The sequence below is a fragment of the Talpa europaea genome, assembly GCF_964194135.1.
Source record: "Talpa europaea genome assembly, chromosome: 4".
Taxonomy (NCBI): Eukaryota; Metazoa; Chordata; class Mammalia; order Eulipotyphla; family Talpidae; genus Talpa; species Talpa europaea.
This window is the reverse complement of record NC_140070.1, coordinates 29,193,218-29,218,190: the sequence shown is the minus strand read 5'-3', so window position 1 is coordinate 29,218,190 and position 24,973 is coordinate 29,193,218. Positions and strand designations below refer to the sequence as shown.

The 24,973-nt window shown below is 38.9% G+C and overlaps 1 protein-coding gene across 1 annotated transcript; it reads right to left on the bottom strand.

Annotated features, from left to right (window-relative positions):
* Positions 1–8,199: 8,199 nt before the first annotated feature.
* ARL14 (ARF like GTPase 14) lies at positions 8,200–8,820 on the bottom strand (the record flags this gene model as incomplete). The annotated part of the gene is made up of 1 exon (XM_084232585.1): positions 8,200–8,820. One exon carries the CDS (start codon positions 8,818–8,820, stop codon positions 8,200–8,202), a length of 621 nt encoding a protein of 206 aa, XP_084088711.1.
* Between the last annotated feature and the right edge of the window lie 16,153 nt (positions 8,821–24,973).

Genomic DNA, 24,973 nt, shown 5'->3' with positions numbered 1-24,973 from the left:
ATCCACTCATGTTTTAAATAGCTCTTTTGAAACAAATGCGGCCCCCCCCCATATAAAAGTAACACACACTCTCCAAACAAAACTCGGAAAATATTTAGAACAATAAGGAATTCTAGCCAACTATAATGCAACCACCCAAACATTTTGGTGTGTTTTGTATTTTCTATGTAAGTTCATATATTTGTGTGATAGATACGTGGATTTTCTTTTTATAAATTAAGGTCCATATATTTTTACACAAGATTAAACTTTAGAATAAATGTAAACTGTATCTTTTGCCATTAAACAAGAGCAGAAAGATGACAATGTGGATAATGAAGTAATAGAGGGTGTATCTTTTCACCACAATTGCTCATGCTCCCCTTAATAGGCAATGACAGTAGGCATATCAAACGAGTGGTAGCATGCCTTACAAATGCTTTAAAGTGAAAGAAAAAATTCACATAATTTAGAAATACAATGGTACCTTACGTAATACCTGAGGAAGACTGTATGAGAATCAGTTTGTTGTACTAATAAACTTATTCTTTAATATGAGCATGGTAGCAAATCTGTCCTAAAATTATTTCTACTGTGTATATAAAAATTGGCCTTTTATGTAAGAGGAGGGGGAAAATAAAACTACAATTAGATGTATTTACTTATTTTTACAATAAGGGAACAAAAAATGATAAAAAAACAACAAAAATGGTTACAAGTTAGGGATTGGTGGGAATGGCTAGGAAGCGAGACTTTTCTGAATATACATTTTTATTTAGTTTTCACTCTTGAAGCATGTAAATATTCTATGAATTCAAACATTTAAAATATATTAACTCATAAAGATCAAGCAGAGTCAGACCTTAAAACTGAATACAAATAAGGCCTCCCTTGTGGCCTAGGTGTTAAGTCTCAGCTCTATCACCCCTTTGGCCCTCTGCCCCTCTCCCTGGGAGCTAACCCACATATGGCGCAGCAGACCTCTTGTGTCTCATCCGCTGCTCCTAGCAGTGTATTTCAGGAAATCTGTCTATTCTGCTCCCCACTCTGTCTCTGGTGAATCATCTCACCACCCCCCACCTCCCTCACACCTCTGGCTTACATCCCAGTTCTACACGCACACACACACAAAAACACTACAAATAGGAAAAAAATCAACCTAAAATCAAAATGTTTATAACATAACCACACCAAAAATCATTTCAAGTAACTTTCCAGCACAGCAGTCTGAATAAGGACAAAACTAAAAAAGAAATCTTGAACTTTCCTTACTGGGTTTATTAGAGATAGTGGCTATGTATAGTGATTCTGAAAGTATTTTGTTTAGTTGTAGCAATAAGAAAAGGAATAAATATATATTGTTGCTTTTTAGAATCAGAGTTCTTTGAAGAAGAAGGATGCAAATAAAGAATGGGCAAGTCCTACTATATATATATATGTATTTCCTTTTTTTTTTTCCTACTTAGGCCAATCAGCAGTGGCATACCACTAACAATAAATATAGCTAGTGTCATAATTTGATTCCTACATACCATTTCCCAATAAAATGATCAGAGCTCCTTAGAGAAATGAGGACCCCAGGTCTGAGTCAGCCGAGTAGGGAAAGTACAAGGTGACTCAGTTTTGTCCCAAACAAAGAACTAAATATTCAAATGCTAAAATGGAATATAAACAGATTACAGTAGCTGGCTTCAAAGGGTTTCTCCTAGGCAAATTTGGAACAGTTTGCGCATCAAAAAGAATGATGACAGAACTGGGTAATAACATTACCAATAACAATATAAAATTAAGAAACTTCCCCCCAGTATCCCACCCCTCAGATTTCTAGGTCTGGGATGTGTTTTGAGAATTTTTATTTCTAAGCAACTTGCAGGTGATAGTGAGGTTTCTTGTGCATGGATATCAATTTGAGTAGCACTAGGTCATAAAACTTCAAATTGAAAAGTAACTATTAGTCTATATGAGTGGTGGGGTGGGGGTAAAGAAAAGGGAGAGATTATGGAGAGGTTTAAAGGCTCAGAGGCAAAAGCAATAGCTGGGCATTAAGGCAAATGTGCCTGGAGGGGGAGAGAATAGGGAAGAATAGGAGGTAGCCACCAGCTGGGCCACGAAGTGAATAGAAGCTTTTAAGTCAAGGCAGTACTCTGATGTGATATTCAGTTTTAGATGACCTCTCCTGGAGAATTCTGTGTGGACAATGAGGCCATCCAGTTGAGAACCAATGGCAATAGTGATGGGAATTGAAGGGAAAGCTGATAGATGTGGGACAGGAGAGGAGAAAAGAAAAATGGTTCCTAACTTTGGGAGATAGACATACTCTAGCCATAGTCTCCTTTGATTCATAGAAACAAAAAATATAATGATAAATATGTACCACATTATTGTTAAATTCATTGTATGGTAATAATTACATGTTACTGCTTTCTTAATCTTGGAAATGAGAGGACTAGGTTTACTAACTGCTTAATACATTCCTTGTATCTTTAAAATAGTGTTAATATTTATAATATCTCCCCATAAGATTTTGTGAGAAAAAAAATGGCCTTTATTAGTATGTCACAGTAAAGAGTTGGAGGAAGAGGGATGTTTTATCGGGCATAGGGGAGATGTCAGGGCAAAGAGGGGGGAAATGCCTAAGAAAGGAAACAATAAAATCTACTTGGAAAAGAAAACAAGGGGCTGATGGAAGAAAATAGATTGATTACCAGGGAAGAAAGGGGGAAAGTGTGAAAGTGTTCAAGCTTCTGGGAGAATATTAGCAGAAATTTAAGGACCAGCTGCTGTTTGGGGGAGCGGTGTTGAAATGACAGATAGGAAAAAGCTATTGTATAAGTTTTGCTCTTACAATAAGAATGCATCTGCCCTCCACATCCACCACATACATCTAGAACTTTCTAAAAGACTTTAATTGCTTTCAATATTTGGGGGGACAGGGCCTCCCTGGTGGCACAAGGGGTTAAGACACAACCTATGAAGCTATCCACAGCCACTGCAGCATGAGTTCGATCCCCGGCCAGGGAGATATCCACATGACACAGCAGACCTCTTCTGACTTGCTCTGGCTCTTCCCCTCAGCAGTGTATTTCAGTCAGTCCACCTGTTCTGTTCCCCAATCTGTCTCTGGTGAATCCTCTCACCCCCCACACCTCTGGTCTGTACCCCAGTTCTTGTACGCATAAATAAATAAATCTTTAAAAAATATTTGGGGGAATTATTTTCTCTGAATATTACATTTTGCCAAGACTTGCCCACAGGACTTAATTCAGACTACTGAAATACTGAGAAATACCAAGAGACATTTTCTCTATTTTTATTCAGACATTTTCTATATATGTGTTAGTGACTCCTAATTTTTTTTTAAAGATTTATTTATTTATGCGTACAAGAGCTGGGGTACAGGCCAGAGATTCGAGGGATAAGAGGATTCACCAGAGACAGAGTGGGAAACAACAAGCAGACTGACTGAAATACACTGCTGAGGGGAGCAGTGGGCGAGACAGGAGGGGTCTGCTGTGCCATGTGGGTTGCTCCCTGGCCAGCCAGGGATTGAACTCGTGCTGCAGAGGCTGCGGACTGCTTCATAGTGCTGTGCTTAACCCCTTGCGCCACCAGGGAGGCCCCTTGACTCCTAAGTTTCAAACTTATTACAAAAATTCCAGAGAACTACATAGGGAAACTACTAAGGGTCAAGACTTTTTTTTTAAGTTCTATCTTTGAGGTTCTAATCATTTTGTGAAACTTCAGAAAAACTCTACTTTGAAGATTTAACATTGCCACTATAGTGAGATCATCCCAAATCAGAAACTTGTTTTTCTCCAGTCTTTCACCATGTTTCTTACATCTCTTTTGTACTTTATTTATTCTGTGTAGCTTGTTCTTTCAAAGTACTTTCTTAATGTAAAGGTAATATGTGCTGGCTGGACTTCTCTTTTTCCAGCTTTATTAATGTATAATTGACAAAATTGTAGCATATTTTACATTACTTATAATAATATATTAAAGTGTACAAAGTGATGATTTGATATACATGTACTTTGTGAAAGGATTCCCACATTGAGTTAATTAACTCCATCACCACATGATTACTTTTTTTTTTGGTAGAAATGCTTAAGATTTACTCTCCTAACAAATTTCTGATATATAATACAGTATTATTAGCTATAGTCACCATGCTGTAATTAGATCCTCAGAATTTATTTTTGTAATTGGAAGTTTGTACCATTTTTTTTTTTTAAGATTTATTTATTTATTTATACAAGCACTGGGTACAGTCAGAAGCGCAGGAGGGTGAGAGGATTCACCAGAACTAGAGCGGGGAACAGAACAGGCAGACTGACAAAATACACTACTGAGGGGAGCAGTGGGAGGCAGGAGAGGTCTGCGCGCCATGTGTGACCCTCGCCGGTGGCCGGGGATCGAACAGGCACTGCAGAGGCTGCGGGCAGCTTCGCAACCCAGCGCTCAACCGCTGCGCCACCGGGGAGGCCCGAGTTTGGCTTTTTTAGATTCCACATATAAGAAAGATCTAATACTATTTGTCTTTTTTTCTTTGACTTAGTTCACTTAGCATAAAGTCCTCCAGGTTTAACATGTCCTTTTTATGACTGAATTTTATTACATGAGTATTTATACACACACATTATCTTTATCCATTCATCTGTCAGCAGACACAAGTTGTTTCCATGTCTTGGCTATTGTGAATAATGCTGCAGTGAACATGAGGATTGGGGTGCAGGTGTCTTTTTGAGAGAGTGATTTTGTTTCCTTTGGATATACACCCAGTAGTGAGGTTGCTAAGTTATAGGACAGAGTTATATTTTTACTTTAGTTTGAATTTATCCTTAATTGTGTGTTATAAACTCACCAAAAAAGAAATCACACCTTCTTTATAAACAATATCATTGCAATCAACAGCACAGGCCTCAAAGTCAGAAAAACCTGAGTTTGCATCTTGCCTCTGCACCCCTTAGTTAAAATGCCAAAGATTTTGTTGTAGTAATTAATTTTGTTCAATTGTGTTTAGTTTCAATATTCTCATCTTAAAATTGAGTTAATAATGCCTAGTTCTTTTTTTTAATTTAATTTTTATATTCCCCATACAATTGCAACCCCCTTATTTTGACCCCAAGCCCTCCTTTCCCCGCCCCCCACACCCCATAGAGTGTCTCTGGTTCATAGTTGTTTGTTGATTTTGATTTTTTCTTTCTTATAGTTATTCTTTTTCCTGGTCCCTTATTTAGGTTTTCTAGATTCATGCTATGAGTGAGACCATCCAGTATTTTTCTTTTTCTTTCTGGTTTATTTCGGTGAGCATGATACCTTCCAGCGCCATCCATGTTGCTGCAAATTGCATGTGTTTATCTTTTTTGAATGCTGAGTAATATTCCATGATGTATATGTACCACATCTTCTTGATCCAGTCATCTATTTTTGGGTATTTGGGTTGTTTCCAAAGCTTAGCTATTGTAAATAGTGCTGTTATAAACATAGGGGTGCAGGTGCTCTTTGGAATTGATGTTTCTGTGTCCTTTGGGTAACTACCTAGGCATGGAATTGTTGGATCATATGGAAGCTCTATGTTTAGTAGGTTGAGGAATCTCCACACAGCTCTCCATAATGGTTGGACCAGTTTGTACTCCCACCAGCAGTGCAGGAGAGTTCCTTTTTCTCCACATCCTCGCCAACATTTGTTGTTGCTAGTTTTTTTAATATGTGCCATTCTTACTGGTGTGAGATGGTATCTCATTGTAGTTTTGATTTGAATAATGCCTATTTCTACTGGATACTTATGAACATTAAATGAGATATAAATAAGAATGTATTAAAGTGTTTATCACTACACCTGGTACACACAAGTAATCAACCAATGTTAACCATTATTCTGTGTTTGTTTACTTTATTATTTGTATTGATTTAAAAGTAATAATCACCACAATGAGAAGAATATCAGCTTAATATTCAGAGTCAAGATGTAACAGGGTGGTCCCCAGGAAAGGGGGAGGTTCCCTGCCCCTCCCAAGGGAGGGTGGAGCTGAGCAGGAAGAGGAGAAGCTGCAGAAGAGACTGAGGAAAGAAGGAAGCAGGATGGAGCCAGAAGGAGACCTGGAGGAGGCGCATGGAGCCTAGAGACACGTGAAGAAACTGCGCTTGTCTTCTGGTCGTGGACTGGGTGACACAGATGTGGGTGAGACCCGTGGGGAGGTGACAATGGCAGCTTTTATCTTGATGTTGATTTTGCTCTTTTCCTTCCGGGCTTGTCCAGTTGTTTGTGACCCTTTTCTGTGGGTCCCCACTGGAAGATGCTTTAGACTTGTGGCAGGCTTTGGGGCCTTGCTCTGGGCCGATCCCAGATGGATGGACTTTTACCCACGAGGGGATGGGTAACTTTTGGTGCTTGATTTAGAAACTAGACTCTTTGCCTTACCTGTATTGTTTCCTAGTTTTATTAAAGTTCCTTCCCATTAAAGTCTCCTATGTTTTGTGTTGATGCGGCGGATGGCAGAACCCATTTACAATAGGCAGGTTTGCGGGGTTTGGGCTGCCCCTCTCCCTGTCCTATAACAAAGATGAGGGCTAAGCAGAGGGAAACAGACTTTGTACACAAACATTGCTCATTTTCTTCCATATTTGAATCCCTATCATGTAGCACACAAGTAGCTACTCAGATCTTTGCTGAACAGATCATGGCTAAGACAAGAGAAGAGAACCATGAAAAGAATCTGGTGCTGGCGCCATTGGTTACTATGCCTTGAGATTTGAAATCCCAAGGGATGTTGTGGGGGCTTGAGGCAAGCTTCTAGCCTAAATGAACCTTATTGGAAGTGGGGTAGGAAGAAAGTGTTATCTGTTAGTTCCAGGACCTAGCTAGGAGTTCTGAGCCTCCCCCGGGAATTTCAATTCAATCTCAGTTCCTTCTCCTCTCTGCCCTCTCCCACAGTGCCTCTGGAGAGTGCTCTAGTGATGGGAACTTCCAGTGACCAACCTGCCCTTTCATGAGGTTTCTGGGAGTTGGGGACCCACTCAAATACCACCTTCTGCCTGAAGCACTTCCTGTTTGCCCATGTAAGAATCTCCCTTGTGATTGCACTTATTGTCCTGTTCCAGCCACTAGCTTTGCATTGTTTCCCTTGGGAACCGAGAGTCTCTGAGAGCAAAGTCTGACTGGCTCCTGTTTTATCAGTACAGTGAGATGTACACAAGTTCCAAAGTAATGACTGTTCTATTGAATTCTACTGAAGCTGGAGGGGGCCTGCAGCCTGCATCTTCAAGCTGCTCTTTAAACTCCAGCCTTCCTCTAAAATAAGGTGCTATCCTGGTCCCAGAGCTGTAAGAAACAAACTTCTGCTTCTACAGAAGAACATAGCCTGTTGTTCTTTGTTTGACTCCTAGTTGGAAGTTCACAGTAATCCTTTTTTTTTCTTTTTTTAAAAGATTTATTTATTTATTCATACAAGCACTGGGTACAGTCAGAAGCACGGGAGGGTGAGAGGATTCACCAGAGCCAGAGTGGAGAGCAGAGCAAGCAGACTGATGAAATACACTGCTGAGGGGAGCAGCGGGCGGCAGGAGGGGTCTGCGCGCCATGTGGGACCCTCGCCCGGCGGCCAGGGATCCAACGGGCGCTGCAGAGGCTGCGGGCTGCTTCGCAACCCAGGGCTCAACCGCTGCGCCACCAGGGAGGCTCCCCAGTTATCCTTTTTTAAAGCAAAAAATAATAATAATTCTTAAATAATAATTAAACAAACAAAAAAATTATTTAATTTAAAAAGCCAGCAGGGATCCAGAAGAAAATATTTAGAGGTTAGGGATAGGGGTTAACATTCAACTTTTTTCCTCTCTATAATTTAAAGTTCATTTTTTACATCACCCAGCTATTACATAGGAGCATTGTTGAAATTCAACATCTGTAACAGCAAGAAACAATCTGAAAGAATTCTGACTCTATTAGCAAACAGCTTACTTAAATTTTGTTTAGCAGCCATATAAAATTATTAAATCAATAATTTAGCCCATATGCAATTATTTTAAATCATGAAATTTGCACAAAATTGTAAATTTTTCATTCTTAATCATCATTACCACATTGTTTGCTAAAGTACTTGGCCAAAAATAATATCTTCTGGAAATTATTCTGAGTTATTTAATTAATTTTAGTTAAAATAACATCTAAGGCAAAGCAGCTCAGCAATTTTCTTTTCTCACTTGACATGGGATAAAAAATTACCCTTTCAACTTCATGAATGTGTCCTTCATGGCTTGAACCTCATTCTGCTTGAAGAATGCGAAAGTGTCTACTCTTGACTTCACATAGCTTTTCACAAATCCAGTTAATTTCCTGAGCCCTTCAGTCAGTCCCTCCCCAGTGATGGCACAGCAGGGCTGTACATACCAGTTCCGGTCACTGCAGAGCTTCTTTACTTTAAACATTCTGGTGATGTCCTCGGCAGTCAGAGCGCCAGGCATATCTTGTTTGTTGGCTAATAGGACAACAGGTATATGTTTAATGTGTTCATTCTTCAAAATGTGCTCAAACTCTCTCCTGGAATCTTCTAGTCGCTGCTTATCTGTACTGTCCACAACATACAGCAGCCCGTCAGTGTTCTCACAGTAATAATCCCAGACAGTTCTCATTTTCTCCTGTCCTCCAACATCCCAGATCGTGAGTAGAAGACTCTTTTCCAGTTCAATCATCTCCACGTTGAAACCAATTGTTGGTATGGTCACAATATCTTTAGCAAGTTTTAATTTATAAAGGAGAGTAGACTTCCCTGCAGAGTCAAGTCCCAGCAGAAGAATTCGGGCTTCCTGGACTTTGGTATTTTTAGAACTCAATAGACCCATTTTCAGGTTTTTGTTTTTTTATTTAAAGACTTTTTTTTTTTGGCTGAAGCAATGTTCTTCTGTAGATCTTGCATGAAATTGTTAGGCGGAAAGAAGAGAGCTAATGCTTTATATTACATTGTTAGATTAGGAGCTTGCGTGTATTTATGTTGTGGCTTATCAACTTAATTGTGGGCAGTGTTTTATGTGCAGTCCAGCCAATCCTGAGGAGTCTGTGGTTTGAGTAACTAGGCTATGTCTAAGTAGCTCAAGGGGGAAATTCCTTGTGAGTGAAAAGGACAGGAGTGGCTTATCTGGGCGATGCTCCAGCTTGTTCCTTCCAGATGGAAGTCTAGAGGTCATCAAAGGCTCAGACAGGCATAAGAACATGGTTAGATAGCAGAATAAAAAGTAAATTTTACAAGTGATTTGTAAAACTTCTCTACTTATTTGACCATTTATTCTATCCCAGTTGTAAATGAGTAACCAGACCGCTGAAGTCACAAGAGTTTATCTCACATGTTCCTAAGCAAGTGTCACTACCTTCCCCTTATCCAGATTACTCAATAGGAAATGTTAAACCACCCAAGGTTATGTGAACATTTACTCCCATAATCATATATTCACTCCTTTACTAATCATCTACACATCATCCCCAGATGAAATGTACAGGAGCAGGAGAAGGGGGGTGTTTATAATGCAAAGGCTTTTAAAATTAAGCAGCCTTTTTATAATGGCAAATTGAATACACGTCCTTTCCTTTTCAAGACAGAGGAGAGTTCATCTGAAAATGAGAGACTTTTAAATTCTGGAAGATGGAAATAGAGGGAAGATGAGTGGTAACTGATATAGCACGATGTGGCTGAGGCTTGGTGTGCTGATGCACCAGATATAGAGAGAAGGGGTGAAATGAGGGTCTAAAGGAGTGAATCAGAGGCTTAATTGAAAGTCTGAATACGAAACAAAAAACACACACACACATGTGCTTCTGCTATGTAACCACTAAGCAACAAGATGTTACTCCTCAAGCAAAACCTGAAGGGTTCTTTTCTAAAGAAATTGAATGATGTCAGAAAATACCTCAATGTATGGCAATTGGGAGTTCCCACTTCATAATGTCTACCTTTAATTACCCTGTAGTCAAACTGGCAGTTGGCGAACCTTATTCATGTACACAGAGTTCCAATCAACTTTTCAGTGCTCAAAGGTTTCTATGCTTAATATCTGACATGTCTTTCATGTGAATGAAAGACAACTATAAAAATAAGAAGGATTTAAGAAAACTTAATGAGAGGTAATTCAGGGAAAAGAAGAAAATTTTCAGTAAGTTCTAATTAATATTTCCATAGGGATTTGAAAATGGTGCATCCATAAGAAAAGAAATAGATGATATTAAAAAGGACACTCAGAAGCAAATACAGAACTCTCAAATAATTTCCAAATTCTTAAATGATTTCCAAAGCTAGAAAAAGATCAATAGTAGTTTGGAGGAAATCTTTTAGAAAGTAGACATAGAAAATGTCTTAATCTGCCCTTAGTAACTTTCAGTGGGGAGGAAGTAAAAGATATATGAACAAATAAAAGTAATTCAAAATTGAAAAAAAAAGCAAATGCCTCAAACAAAAGTTAGAAGTATTCTGGATACCAGAAGATTATTTCAGGATGGAGGACCTCAAGGAAATAATCTAGAGAGGGTTTAGTATTAAACTGAGCTTTGAGATGCAGCAGGGGAAGAACATTTATTAAAGACATGGTCTGTGTAATATATGCACATATAAAGACATGGTCTGTGTAATATATGCACATAGTCTTTTTCTATAACATGTTTAGATCTCATGAGAAAATCATCCGTCAAATCTAGATTGTAGGATATGCTACCAGGCAACAGACCTAGACTCTTCAAAAACACCCTTGTCGTTACAAAGGGATAAGTGGGAAAATGCTCTAAATTATAAGATACATGACTCTTAAACACATTGTGTGGTCTTTGATTAGATCTGTTGCAAAAATAAAAAGAAGGGCCTGCCCTGGTGGCGCAGTGGTTGAGCGCTGGGCTGCGAAGCTGCCCGCAGCTTCTGCAGTGCTGGTATGATCTCCGGCCACCGGCGAGGGTCCCACATGGTGCGCAGACCTCTCCTGCCACGCCTGCTGCTCCCCTCAGCAGTGTATTTCGTCAGTCTGCCTGTTCTGTTCCCCGCTCTGGGTCTGGTGAATTCTCTCGCCCTCCCACGCTTCTGTACCCAGTGCTTGTATAAATAAATAAATAAATCTTAAAAAAAAATAAAATAAAAAGTTTAAAGAAATTATTATGATAATTGGGGACATTTGCTTATAAGCTATACATTAAATGGTGCTATTTAAAATTTGAGTGGGATGCATGCAGGCTTTGTGGACTCCACCCCCACTCCAGACTAAAGCCATCGGGACTCTGGGAAAGACAAATCCCATCACCACCAAGGGAGGGTGGAGCTGAGCAGGAAGAGAAGAAGCTGCAGAAGAGACTGAGGAGGAGCAGGATGGAGCCAGAAGGAGACCTGGAGGAGGCGCATGGAGCCTAGAGACACGTGAAGAAACTGTGCTTGTCTTTTGGTCGTGGACTGGGTGACACAGATGTGGGTGAGACCCGTGGGGAGGTGACAATGGCAGCTTTTATCTTGATGTTGATTTTGCTCTTTTCCTTCCGGGCTTGTCCGGTTGTTTGTGACCCTTTTCTGTGGGTCCCCACTGGAAGATGCTTTAGACTTGTAGCAGGCTTTGGGGCCTTGTTCTGGGCCGATCCCATATGGATGGACTTTTACGCACGAGGGGACGGGTAACCTTGGGTGCTTCATTTAGAAACTAGATTCTTTGCCTTACCTGTATTGTTTCCTAGTTTTATTAAAGTTCCTTTTCATTAAAAAAAAAAAAAATTTGAGTGGGATGATAGCATTGTGGTTAGGAAGGAGGATGCCCATATTCCAAAGAGTTACATGCTAAAATACATAGTGGTGGGTCTCCCTGGTGGTGCAAGGTGTTAAGACACAACCTATGAAGCTATCCGCAGCCACTGCAGCACAAGTTTGATCCCTGGCCAGGGAGCAACCCACATGGCGCAGCAGACCTCTCCTGACTCGCCCGCTGCTCCCCTCAGCAGTGTATTTCAGTCAGTCTGCCTGTTCTGTTCCCCGCTCTGTCTCTGGTGGATCCTCCCACCCCCCACGCCTCTGGCCTGTACCTCAGTTCTTGTGTGCATAAATAAATAAATCTTTAAAAAATAAATTAAATAAAATAAAATACATAGTGGTGATACCAGCAAATTAATTCAAGTTGTTCTGAAAAACACTTTTGTACGTACACAGAAAGAGATGCAGAGCAGAAATATGGCAAAAGTCAATAATTGGTGGATTTAGGTGAAGAGTATCAGATATTCATTGTATTTTTTTTTAACTCTTCTGCAGGTTTGAAATTTTTCAAAATAACATGTTGGAAAAAAGAACATAAATGAAATAAGCTAATCACATTAGAGTGCAGTCTACAGTAATATAGAAAAATAATAGCTTATATGCGTGGTAATCCTGTATTTCCAAAGAGGAATTTAGGGATTCTGACCACTCTCATTTGAGCTTTTCCCCCCTTCAGTATTTTTGGAAAATTAAATTTTAAAAGAAAAAGCTTGACATTTATTTCATATTAAATTTGGCACTACATTCTTTATGAGATTGACTATCAGCACTGGGGTAATACATTGTTTTGGCTATCATGAGGATGATTAGACCTATATGACTTCACTGTTTCCCATTTGACCAACTGTACTTTCTTTTCAGAACAGCCAAGGAAATGAAGGGTTAAATTCTGCACTCGATCTTAGCCAAAAGGCCGAGAAGCGATGAAGAAGGGTTAAATTCTGAATGAATATTATATCCAAATGAAAACATGACTCTTTTTTGAAAGACAGTAAAATAATTTGTTTAGCAATGCTAATTTTCATGAAAAAGTTTATAAGTGTTTCAACATCCTTTCCTATAATTCTACAATATTTATGGCTTCATTTTCCCAATCAAGAAAGATGGTAAGGTATTTGTTTTCTGTAAATTATTCTAACATTATGCTAATAAAGGTAGGATTGTGGAAGAGTTCCTGGTAGGCTCTGTGGTGTCACAGAAAAATTGTTTTAAAATAAAGGAACGAAAGAAACATTTTCTTTAATTTCATACCATGGAGGTGGGAGGCAAAAAGTTCTAAATTAGAAACTCAACCATGTGCTGACCAAGATATAGAAACTTATCATTTGGAAGAAAGTGGTAACTTATTCTACTATCTTTATTTTTCACAGATAAAAAAGTAAAAATAAGGTTGTGTGATATGCTTAGCTTATGCAAACTTGGAACAGCCCCTGTTTTCCTACAATAACATTTTATTGGTATTTTCAAAAATAAATGCTTGGAAAATTGAAGTATAGCATACATATAGAAAAATGCAAAAATTATAAATGTGCTGCTCAGTGAATTACCACAAATTGAAAACATGCATGTAACCACCACTGAGACTAGGCTTAATTTTTAATTTTCCATTTTTTGTTACAAGTAAAAATTTCAGACCTCAGTTGTCAGAAATACATTCTTCCCAAACATAAAATATGAACAGCAGTTATTTGTGATCCTAACCTAGATTCTTTGATGTGAAGAATGTTATATTACAATCTATGAAACTTTCCAAGGGCTATTTTCTCCATGACAGAGCCAGTACCTTCATCCACATTAGCAAAGGTTGAGAGATTTTCTTTTCCCCACACAGGCATACTATTGGATCTGAGTTCAAATCTAACCTCTCGAACTTACTAAGTATTGAATGGTGATTTTTTAAAATATGGGAATTGTAATAATTCTATTACAAAAAAACATGTCAAAGCACCACAAAAGTTGGCACATGATTGATGCAATTTTTCTTCCTCTCTTCTTGCAAGATTTGTGTATTAGCTAGCATTAAAAATACCTGCAATCGGGCCTCCCTGGTGGCGCAGGCGGTTGAGCACCACACTGTGAAGCTGTCTGCAGCCTCTGCAGCGCGAGTTCGATCTCAGCCGGCTGGCGAGAATCCCACATGGCACAGCAGACCTCTCCTGTCTCGCCCGCTGCTCCCCTCAACAGTGTATTTTGTCAGTCTGCCTGTTCTGCTCCCTGCTCTGTCTTTGGTGAATCCTCTCACCCTCCCATGCATCTGGCCTGTACCCCGGTTCTTGTATAAATAAAATAAATCTTAAAAAAAAAAAAAAAGGTGGCCACATGGTGGGTGGCACCTTGGAAATAAAAAAATAAAATACCTGCAATTTTTTATCCTTTCTAGAAGAAAAATGATTTAGTGGTTATCATTAGAGTATCCCCTTGACAGAATAAACCATTTATGCTGAACTTCTTCCCCAGGTCCCCAACATTTTTATTCCCCATCCCAAATAAGATTAAAATGAACAAGAAGACAGTACAACAGCAGAAGGGTAGTCTGCAGGTTCTGCCTGGCATTTGGAAGGGCAGTTACAAACCTTTGCCTTGGTGAAGATGGAGATTTATGTAAGGGCAGATGATTCAATGTCTTTAGGCCCAGCTGCATACCAAGCTCTCAATATCCTCTGAGAGTATGTTCAATCAGCACCCAGGATACCTGAAAGAACTAGTTGGGCAAGCTGACCACATTAACTTTATTGGTTCTCTTTCACTTCGGTGAAATAATGATTCAAAGCATAGGTTTGCATAAGTCTCTATTCTTTGCAGCTGCTCATCTCTTCTAGCTCATGATAAATCTGTGATTATTTATTCAACATTTACTGTATATACACTGTGAACACTGTCTTGCTGCTTTTTTCAGAATAACTGAGAATTCACCCTTTGTGAAGTAACTAAGGGTTGAACTTCTTTTACTTATTTATTATTTTCTTAAAGATTTATTTTATTTATGCATACAAGAAATGGGGTACAGGCCAGATGGGTGGGGGGTGAGAAGATTCACCAGAGACAGATTGGGGAACAGAACAGACAGATTGAAATACATTGCTGAAGGGAGCAGCGGGAGAGACAAGAGAGGTCTGCTGCGCCATGTGGGTTGTTCCCTGGCCAGCCGGGAATCGAACTTGTGCTGCAGTAGCTGCGGATAGCTTCATAGGTTGCGTCTTAACCCCTTGCGCCACCAGGGAGGCCCGAACTTCTTTAAAAATCTTTTAAAGGGCAGTCCAGCAAGATGACAGGAGGCTGAAGATGCAGAGCTTGCCTATTCCATGTTTACAACCAAATTATAAATATACCAAATATACCAATACAAACATACAAATTATACTCTTTAAGGAAATAAAACAAAATATTCAAATTTATATGAAATTATAAAAGTCTCAAATAGCCAAAACAATCCTAAGAGATTAGATAATAAATAGCAGCATCAACAATACCTGGCCTTAGGCTATACTATAAAGCAACAGTAATTAATACAGTTTTGGGATAAGAATAGACACATGGATAAATGGAACAGAATCAAAAGCCCAGAAATAAATTCACATATGTATCAATATTTAATTTAGGATAAAGTAGCCACAACCATACAATGAGGAAAGGAGAGTCTATTTCACAAATGGTGCTGGAAAAACTGAGCAGTCAAATGTAAAGGAATGAAGTTGGATCACTGATTCTGAAAATTAAATTAAAAATGCACGAAACACTTAGATATAAGACCTGTAACAATAAAATATATGGAAAAATGTTGATAATATATTTCATAATGATAAAGATGTCTTTGGAGACTTGTCCCCTATGGCAAAGGAAATAGAAGCAAAAATAAACAATTGAGATTACTTCAAGCTAAAAAGCTTTTACACAGTGAAAGAAAATATAAGCAGATTAAAAAGACATCCTGCCTAGTAGGAGAAAATACTCACAAAATACAAAATCAACATTGGATTAATATCCAAAATATTTAAAAAAAACTTATTCAACAACAAAATAATAACCCAATTAATAAATGAGCAGCAGAGCTGAAGATACAGTTCACCAAAGAGGGTATCCAGAAGGCCAATAGCGATATGGACAGATGCTTAACAGTTTTTACAAGGGAGATGAAAGTCAGAACTACCATGAGATATCATCTCATACCCCTGAGAATGGCACAAACAATAAGTTCTGGAGAGGATGGGGAGAAAGAAGAACCCTAATACACTATTGATGGGAATGTGAACTAGTGCAAACACTTCAGAAAGTAATCTAGATTTACCTTATGAGCATTTATCTGAAGAGCATGAAAACATCAACTAAAAAAAAACTATATGCTCTAATTTACAGGAACTACACTTCAGGAGAGAAAATACTGTACAAAATGAACAAGGATATAAGAAAATTAAAAAGTTTAATAGAGAAGATGATATGCTCTACAATGTCTATTGCAGCACTATAATTTTTATACCCTTAAGGAGCCCCCAAAATTCCTACCCCATGGTTCATAATTCAGTTTCCATGAGTGTGGATGAGTCTGTGAATATTGTGGGTGTCTCTCTTGATTAAATTGTATGACAAAGATGAATGGATTTTGAAGATATAATTAAGGTTCCATGTTAGTTGACACTGAGTTACTCAAAAGGGAGCCTATCCTTGGAACTGACCTAATCAGTACAACACTTCCAAGGAACTAAGCCCTTCCTGAAGATGGAAACTAGAAGCAGAAGATTTATCCTGTAGGTCTAGAAGAGAGCAGTCATATTGTGAATCATCTATGAAGAGGAGCAAACTCTAGTAGCTGAGGCTTCAAACAACAACAGGAAACTGAATTCTGCCAATAACCTACATGAGCTTAGAAGAGAATTCTAAGCTCCAGATGAGAATCCCCCAGGGCAGAGCCTTGACTGCAACCTGTGACATCCTAAGTAGAAAGTTCAGCTAAGCCATACCTGGCTCCTGACCCATGGAAACTGAAATACAAATGTATGTTTTTAAGCTACTAAACTGGTGGGAATTTGCTAGCAATAGAATATTGTAACAATAGAAACCAAATTCTGTTACCTAAGAAATTTTAACATTCATATTTAACTTAATGTCTGAAGATATCTTTATCCACTTTTAGGAAAATACAAAGAGAGTTTTAAAACTCCCTTTTACCATCCTTTCATTATACAGTCATTCTTTTTTTTTTTTTAAAGATTTATTTAATCAAGAGCCAGGGTACAGGTCAGAGGCGCTGGAGGGTGAGAGGATTCACCAGAGACAAAGCGGGGAGCAGAACAGGCAGGCTGACAAAACACACCACTGAAGGGAGAAGCAGGTGCAACAGGAGCGGTCTGCTGCGCCACGTGGGACCCTCGCTGGCCAGCCAGGATCGAACCGGTGCAGCAGAGGCTGCAGACAGCTTCACAGAGCGGCACTCAAAGGCTTGCGCCACCAGGGGAGGCCCTATACAATCATTCTTATATAGGCATATCTAGCTTGATTTATTTAACCCTCAAACATTATTGTTTTATTCACTAATTCCTGGCTTAGATTTATCCACATGTTTATCATGTTCTTTGCTTACCATTCCTTCTGACACTGAAGCTTTCCTCTATGTTTGTCACCTCTCATCCTAAAATGCATTCTCTAGAAAATCTTGGACAAGAGTTTTCTGTAATAAAAGCTTCCAATTTTTTTTTCCTAGTCAGAAAACAGCTTTATTTTAACCTCATGTTTGAAAGTTTATTTTGCTGATGAGATAGTATAGTCTTCTTTCAGCATATTAAATATACCATTTCATTACCTTTTGACTTCCTTTGTTGCTGTGGGAAAATTTATCAGTTTAAATATAGTTCCTTTATAGAGATACTTTTTCTCTAAATGCTTCTAGAGAAGCATATCTTCTTAAAGTTTGTATTTTAAATTTTTACTGTAGTGTGTCTAGTTGTAGATTTCTTTTTATTTACTGCTTGCAATTATTTCCATTTTCTGAATCTATGGCTTGGTGTTTCTCATTAGTAGAGGAGAAGAATCCTTGATCATAATCTCTGTGAATAGTATTAGTTCTCCCTTCATCTTTGTTATCTATTCCTAGAACTTCTGTTAAATATTTGTTGGAGTTTCTCCCTCTGCATCCTCCACATCTCTTAACATTTCTTTTATAGTTTTATTATCTTTGTTTCCTTCTGAATTTGTTGTAATTTCCTTCTTCCTACCATGAATCTCTTCAATTCTATTAAGCTAGTCTTTAAGTATTCCCTTGAATCTTTAAATTCAATTATTACATTTTTTAATAGATATAAGTTCAGTTTCTTTTTCAAATTTGTGAGGTCAATTTCAATGGCTTATAGTTTTCCTTTCTTCCAGTCATCTTTTAAAATTTTTCCTTAACGATATTAAAATATCTATATTTTATCCTGCATCTGATCATTCCATTATTTGAAGACTTTAGTGTCTCCAAAGCCATATTCCTTGAAATGTCTTGAAAATGTCTTTGTGGATCTGGATGTAATGAGTGTTGTTTTGAAGAAGACAGGCTGTGTGGGCCTCCCGGTGGTGCAGTGGTTGAGAGCTGGGTTGCGAGGCTGCCCGCGGCCTCTACAGCACCAGTTCGATCCCCGGCTGCCAGGCGAGGGTCCCACATGGTGCGCAGACCTCTCCTGCCGCCTGCTGCTCCCCCCAGCAGTGTACTTTGTCAGTCTGCCTGTTCTGCTCTCTGCTCTGGCTCTGGTGAATTCTCTCACCCTCCCACGCTTCTAACTGTACCCCAGTGTTTGAATAAATAAATAAAATAAAATAAATTAAAAAAAAAAAACTCAGGCTGTGGTCACGTCAACTCCCAGGGCTTTTCCTAAGCCTACAGATTTTTGCTTTTTTTCCCCCATGACCTCTGAAAAAAGTCCCTTAATTTCTCACCAGTTCAGTTGCAGACAAACATACAAAAAGCTGATCGGGGTTTTGTTTGTTTGTTTAATATCTATAGTGCATTTGTAAGTGTGAAGGGTTCTTTTTATTTCTTGAAATTGCTTGAATTTTTAGTAAGAATGTTCTCTTAATTTTAGCTAAAAATACATTTAAAATATAATAAAATGTTAGAAGAAAATATTAATAAGATAATTATCATGGTTATAGATGGGTTCCTAATGCTAAAATTGCAAAAAAAAAATTGCCAAACCTTACAGATTACTATTGAATAATATATTTAACTGCATAAACATTTAAAATTTTTGTATGAAAACAACACCTTAATCAAAATTAAAAGGCCAAAAGTAGCTAAAAGAAAATATTAACAGGGCCTCCCTGGTGGAACAGCGGTTGAGCTCTGGGTTGCGAAGCTGCCCCCAGCCTCTGCAGCGCCAGTTCAATCCCCGGCTACTGGGCAAGGGTCCCACATGGCACACAGACCTCTCCTGCTGCCCACTGCTCTCCTCCGCAGTGTACTTCATCTGTCTGCCTGTTCTGTTCCCCGCTCTGGCTCTGGTGAATTCTCTCACCCTCCTGCACTTCTGACTGTACCCAGTGCTTGTATAAATAAATAAATAAATCTTAAAAAAAAAAAAGAAAATATAAACAATATATAATGAGAGACTCAGATATGTTAAATATAATCATCTCACACAAGTCCATAAAGAAGACACATAGAACCAATTATAAAATGATCAATGGATATGAACAGACAGCTCACAGAAAAGGATATACAAATGGCCAAATATTATGTGAAAAAATGACTCACTCATCACCAGAGAAATTGTTGTAGAGCAACCCCGATACAAAACCGGGTGCCTGACTGTGGGTCCTCACCCGCGCGCTTAAAAGGACTTATCAATGCTCTACTGCAGGCACACGGGAAAGGTTAATAAAGGTTTATTTACAAGGGAAAGGGAAATGAGGAAATGTACAGCTCAGGGAGAAAAGTGGGAGACAAAATTTTAAATGAGTCCTACCCGATCCGATTAGGAATCCCAAAATGGCGCTCTGAGAGCTGGCTGCAAGCCAGGAGCTGTGTAGCCAGGAGGTGAGCGACAGCGAGCCAGCCCAAGGCCCGCGTGTTTGGTTTTTATACCCAACCTGGCTCCTTAACTCCACCCTCAGGTCCCAGCCACCCTCCCTTTGGTGGTGATGGGATTTGTCTTTCCCAATGTCCTGATGGCTTTAGTCTGGAGTGGGGGTGGAGTCCACAAAGCCTGTATGGGATTAGCTTAGGACATCCTTTCCCCCTAACAAAATGAGTATTAAAATAGTATGATACTCATATGAAAAGGTGCAAACTTATTCCCAGAAATCATATACAATGTTGTAAACTAATGTTACTTCAATAAAGGGAAAAAAGGTAAGATAATAGATTTTCACCAAAATACTGATAATATATTAGACACACTCACTATTAGTAGGAGTGCAAACTGACGCAATGTTTTATTGGAGGGTATTCTGGCAATATGTTTATTAAATTTTTAAATGTATTATTTCAGGAATTTTGAGCCAGTAGCTAGAGAATATGTCCATCCTCCTGTCAAATCTCCAGTAATACATTAATTTTTTAATGTATTGATTAAGTGAGTGAGTGAAAGGGGTCTGAACTCCAAGATATCAGTGAGAAAAGCCTTTTAGGAAAGTTAGTTTGTTTCTTTTCAAAATAACATCAAGTGTTCAGAGAGTACTCCAGCTGATTTCTCACTACTTTGATAGTAAGGTTTTCCTAATTAACTCTTGAACTGTATCCATAGAGTAAATACAAATCTCGAGGTCTGTCACCTTGGTTATGACCTGGTAACAGATTATCTTTATGTGACCTATGTTCCCCATTTTGAGTAAGAGAATAGCCAGTAATGACGTCAAGTAGCAACATTTCCTTTCTCATTTGGAGTATGGAAGGCAACTTCCTCTATTCATGGCAAAGGTATTAGGAAGTAGAGGCATGCAAAAATACTTAAGACATAATGCAAATGCAAGGCAATGGGCTTGGAAGGAAAGGACTTGGAAGGATACTTTCCATACTGTTATGCAGTATAGAATGCCAAAGAGATGTTTAAAGGACACCATATTGTCTACCTGTAGTCACATGACTTACAAAAATCATCCCCCTTCATCTGAAACAATCTAAGTCCTGATGTGCCAGTCTGTCCTTTAGCACATACATTTGGTTCATAAGTAAAGGAAACACTGTATGGCAAATGATCAAGAATTTTTCATAGAGAGGAGGCTAAATATATTTTAAATGTATTTAGGTGCTTCTGTGCTATGAAATACTTTTTAGCAGCTAAAAGAAGAATGAGGAGATATGTACACAGTGATATAGAAAGATATCAAGTTATTAAGTGAAAAAAATTAAAGAAGCTGAACAGTATACAATAGCATAAAAATGTTTATGTTAAGTATAAATACACACACATATCTTTCAGAAAATGTATAATCATATCTAAAAATGCATGAGAAAAGTCTTAGAAGGCTATTCCCATACCACTGTGCAATAGAGGAGATTGCTATATATGGTAATGGGTATTAAAATGTCTTTATACTAGTTTATTATGTTATACTAAGAATATCTTCCTATCCTCACTTAATTAACTGAGCAGCACTCAAACCATATTTTTAAAGGATTAGCTTTTATAAAGAAGAAGAGAAGTTGGTTAGATCCAAGGAGCCTACAGGAGGATGTTTGACCTGTGTCTAGAAGACATAGGTAAGTAAGGGGTAAGAAATAGTCTACAGTGAGAATCAGAGGGCAGAGTTTGCTGGATTTGTGCATTCATTTTGTTTTTACACCAGAAACTTTAATTGCACATCTACTATATGCTAACCTTTGGCCAAAGGAATATTCAGAAATGAAAACTATAATTTCCTATTCCTGGAAGTTCACATCATCTTAACACAATTAGTTGAGTAATAAAACCCAGTTAGGTCTGGTGACTAAGAAAAGTATAAGGAAAAGAGATACCAGCCATGCCCATCCAAGTGCAAGACTTGACCTTCTGGCCTTCCACTAATCCCCAGTGACTACAATGTATACACTGTCTTGGCTAGAAGCCAAGACTGACCCTGTGTGTTCCATATGCAGGAGTTACAGGCTTTCTAGCAATGCAGGATCTGTGGTTGATGGATGGATAATAAGGACTTCTCCACAGCTAACAAAACTTTTTGAGCTATAATGATATGGACATCTGGATTTTAACAGCCTTTAACCATCTCGCTTCACCACAACTGCAGTTTCTATGATACATTCAACTCCTTTTTTTAATAAATTTTATTGATATGCCATTCGTTGATAATACCTTCAGTTCCCTTAACAGTGAATAATCTATCATTGTGAAAGATAGATTTTATTGTGAAAATCTGAAAGCATTCACACTAAAATACATATAATCAATCTGTAGGCAATAAACATATAACAAATTACTAAATGATCAAATAAAATTAGATCCCCCTGAGCTTTGCTAGAATGTAGAAATGCAAAAGGTAACTAATTGATATTTTTATATTTACCAAGTATTTTTCATTTTTGCATATTTAGCTGTTGCACTGTGTCCCTGTCCTCAACTTTATTTTTTTTAAAGATTTATTTATTTATGCATACAAGAAATGGGGTACAGGCCAGAGGTACAAGGGGTGAGAGGATTCACCAGAGACAGAGTAGGGAACAGAACAGGCAGACTGACTGAAATACACTGCTGAGGGGAGAGGCTGGGGATAGCTTCACAGTGCTGTGCTTGACTCCTTGTGCAGGGAGGCCCTGTCCTCAACTTTAGGCAGCAGAAGGTAGCTGCTTCTATGCCCTTGGGGGAAGAAAGATCACAATAAACAACAGAGAACAAAAGAGTCCATTTTCACCCAGATTTTGAGTTTCAAAATAGATTTTAAAAATTCCCGTGGGGGGCTCCCTAATGGCACAAGAGGTTAAGTCTCACCACTAGGAAGCTATCCACAACCACTGCAGCAGGAGTTCAATCCCCAGCCAAGGAACAGCCCACATGGAGCAGCAGAACTCTGCTGTCTCACCCGCTGCTCCCCTCATTAGTGTATTTCAGTCAATCCGCCTGCCTGTTTAGTTTCCCACTCTTTCTCTGGTGAATCTTCTACCCCTAACCCACACCTCTGACCTGTACCCCAGTTCTTGTATGCATAAGGAATCTTTGAAAAAAAAATAATTCCTGGCAGAGGCAATAGATTAAAAGGTTTTTTGAGAGTCAAAAGCTAAAATAATACCATAAACATTTTATTTTAGAAGAATACACAATATCAGAATGAGTTTTCCTACCTGTGCTAGTCTCCCATGTGCTTTAATGCCTCACCCTTGCAGGGCCTTGTGGCTTTCTCCCACCTAGCAATAAACTTCTGTCCCTTGGCCCTCCTGTGTCTTTGTGGGCAGCCTTCATGTGCCAGGTCTGTCCCCAGCACATACACATCCTCTGGAACAATGAAAAAATAGCAGCGCAGCAGCTCATCAGTCATGTGTACCAACCAACGGAAAGGATAAGTAGAAACTGCTGGAGAGATTTTCTCCCCTTTAAATGATAGAATCACACGTTTTTGGACCTGGAAGCAACTTTAATGAACATATAATTTCATATTCAAGATTTTGAGGCTCTGTGTTTGTTCTACTTGGAGATTATTAAGACTATTAATGAGTGCATTTCTGAAACTGTTGCGTAGAAGTGAAAAATCATCCCCAGGACTGTCTATTGGGAAGATAGTAAAATCTACATAGCCAGGTCACTCAAAACTCAAGCTCACATTTAAAAAAATGGCCACAATAGGGCCTCCCTGGTGGCACAGTGGGTTGAGCACAGCACTGTCGAGCTGTCCACAGCCTTTCCAGTGCCGGTTCTACTCCCGGCTGCTGGGGAGAAACCCACATGGTGTGGCAGACCTCTCCTGCCTCGTCCGCTGCTCCCCTCAGCAATGTATTAGGTCAGTCTGCCTGTTCTGCTCCCCACTCTGTCTCTGGTGATTCTCTCACCCTCCCATGCCTCTGGCCTGTACCCCAGTTCTTGTATAAATAAATCTTTTTAAAAAATGGCCACAACAAACACTGGCAAGGATGTAGAGAAAAAGGAACCTGCTACACTGCTGGTGGGAATGCAAGCTGGTTCAACCACTATGGAAAGCTGTGTGAAGGGCCCTCATACTGCTAAAAATGGATCTACCATAAAACCCAGTGATTCCACTGCTACCCAAAGGACACAAAAACACTAATTTGAAAGGACTCCTGCATTCCTGTGTTTATTGAAACACTAGTTACAATACCTAAAGCATGGAAACAACTTAAATGCCCCAAACAGATGACTGGATCAAAAGGATGTGGTATACATACAATGGAACACTACTCAGTGATCAAGAAAGATATACTCATGCCATTTGCAGCAACATGGATGGAGCTAGAAGGGATCATGCTAAACAAATTAAGTAAGAAGGAAAAAGAAAAATATCAGATGATTTCATTTATAGGTGGAATATACGGAAACCAAACAAAAGGTCAGGAAAGGGCCTCCCTGGTCAGGAAAGGGCCTGCAGCCCAGGGAGCAACCCACATGGCGCAACAGAACTCTCCTGCCTTGCCCGCTGCTCCCCTCAGTAGTGTATTTCAGTCACTCTGCCTGTTCTGCTCCCCACTCTGTCTCTGGTGAATCCTCTCACCACCCCCCCACCCATCTGGCCTGTACCCCAGTTCTTGTATGCATAAATAAATAAATATTTTTTTTTAAAAAAAAGGTGAGGAAAGAGACAAAACTTGCAGGCCAACCCACAGATCTGAGGCATAGAGCGGGGAGGGCATAAGAGAAGGGAAAAACAGGGGAGGGAACATGGTGATGGTTCACGGGTGCTGTGATGATGGGAGAGTTATGGGGACGATACCTGAAGGGAGAAATCAAATACTGTACAAAAGTGAATAAAAATATAAGAAGGGGGAAAAAAAAAAACAACAACACCAGAGCTCCTAACAATCAGTAACACAATAATCGGAGTGCTAGTGAGTTAAAAAAAAAAGTCATAGTTAAACTAAGATACAGTGGAACCATTTATATTTCTGAGACTGGGTTCAAGCAAATATCTCTCTGCCCTTAAGGACTGAATGGGATAAAAAGTAATATTAAAATAAACTATCCAAATTAAAATTATGAAATATATAGAGGACCAGTTTGAAAGATGCCCAAATGAATAAAGTCAAAGAGAGTATGTACTTCTATATCCACACTACACCAGAGACTAATCTACTATTGCTCCCTGAGTCTAACATAACAGTTTCC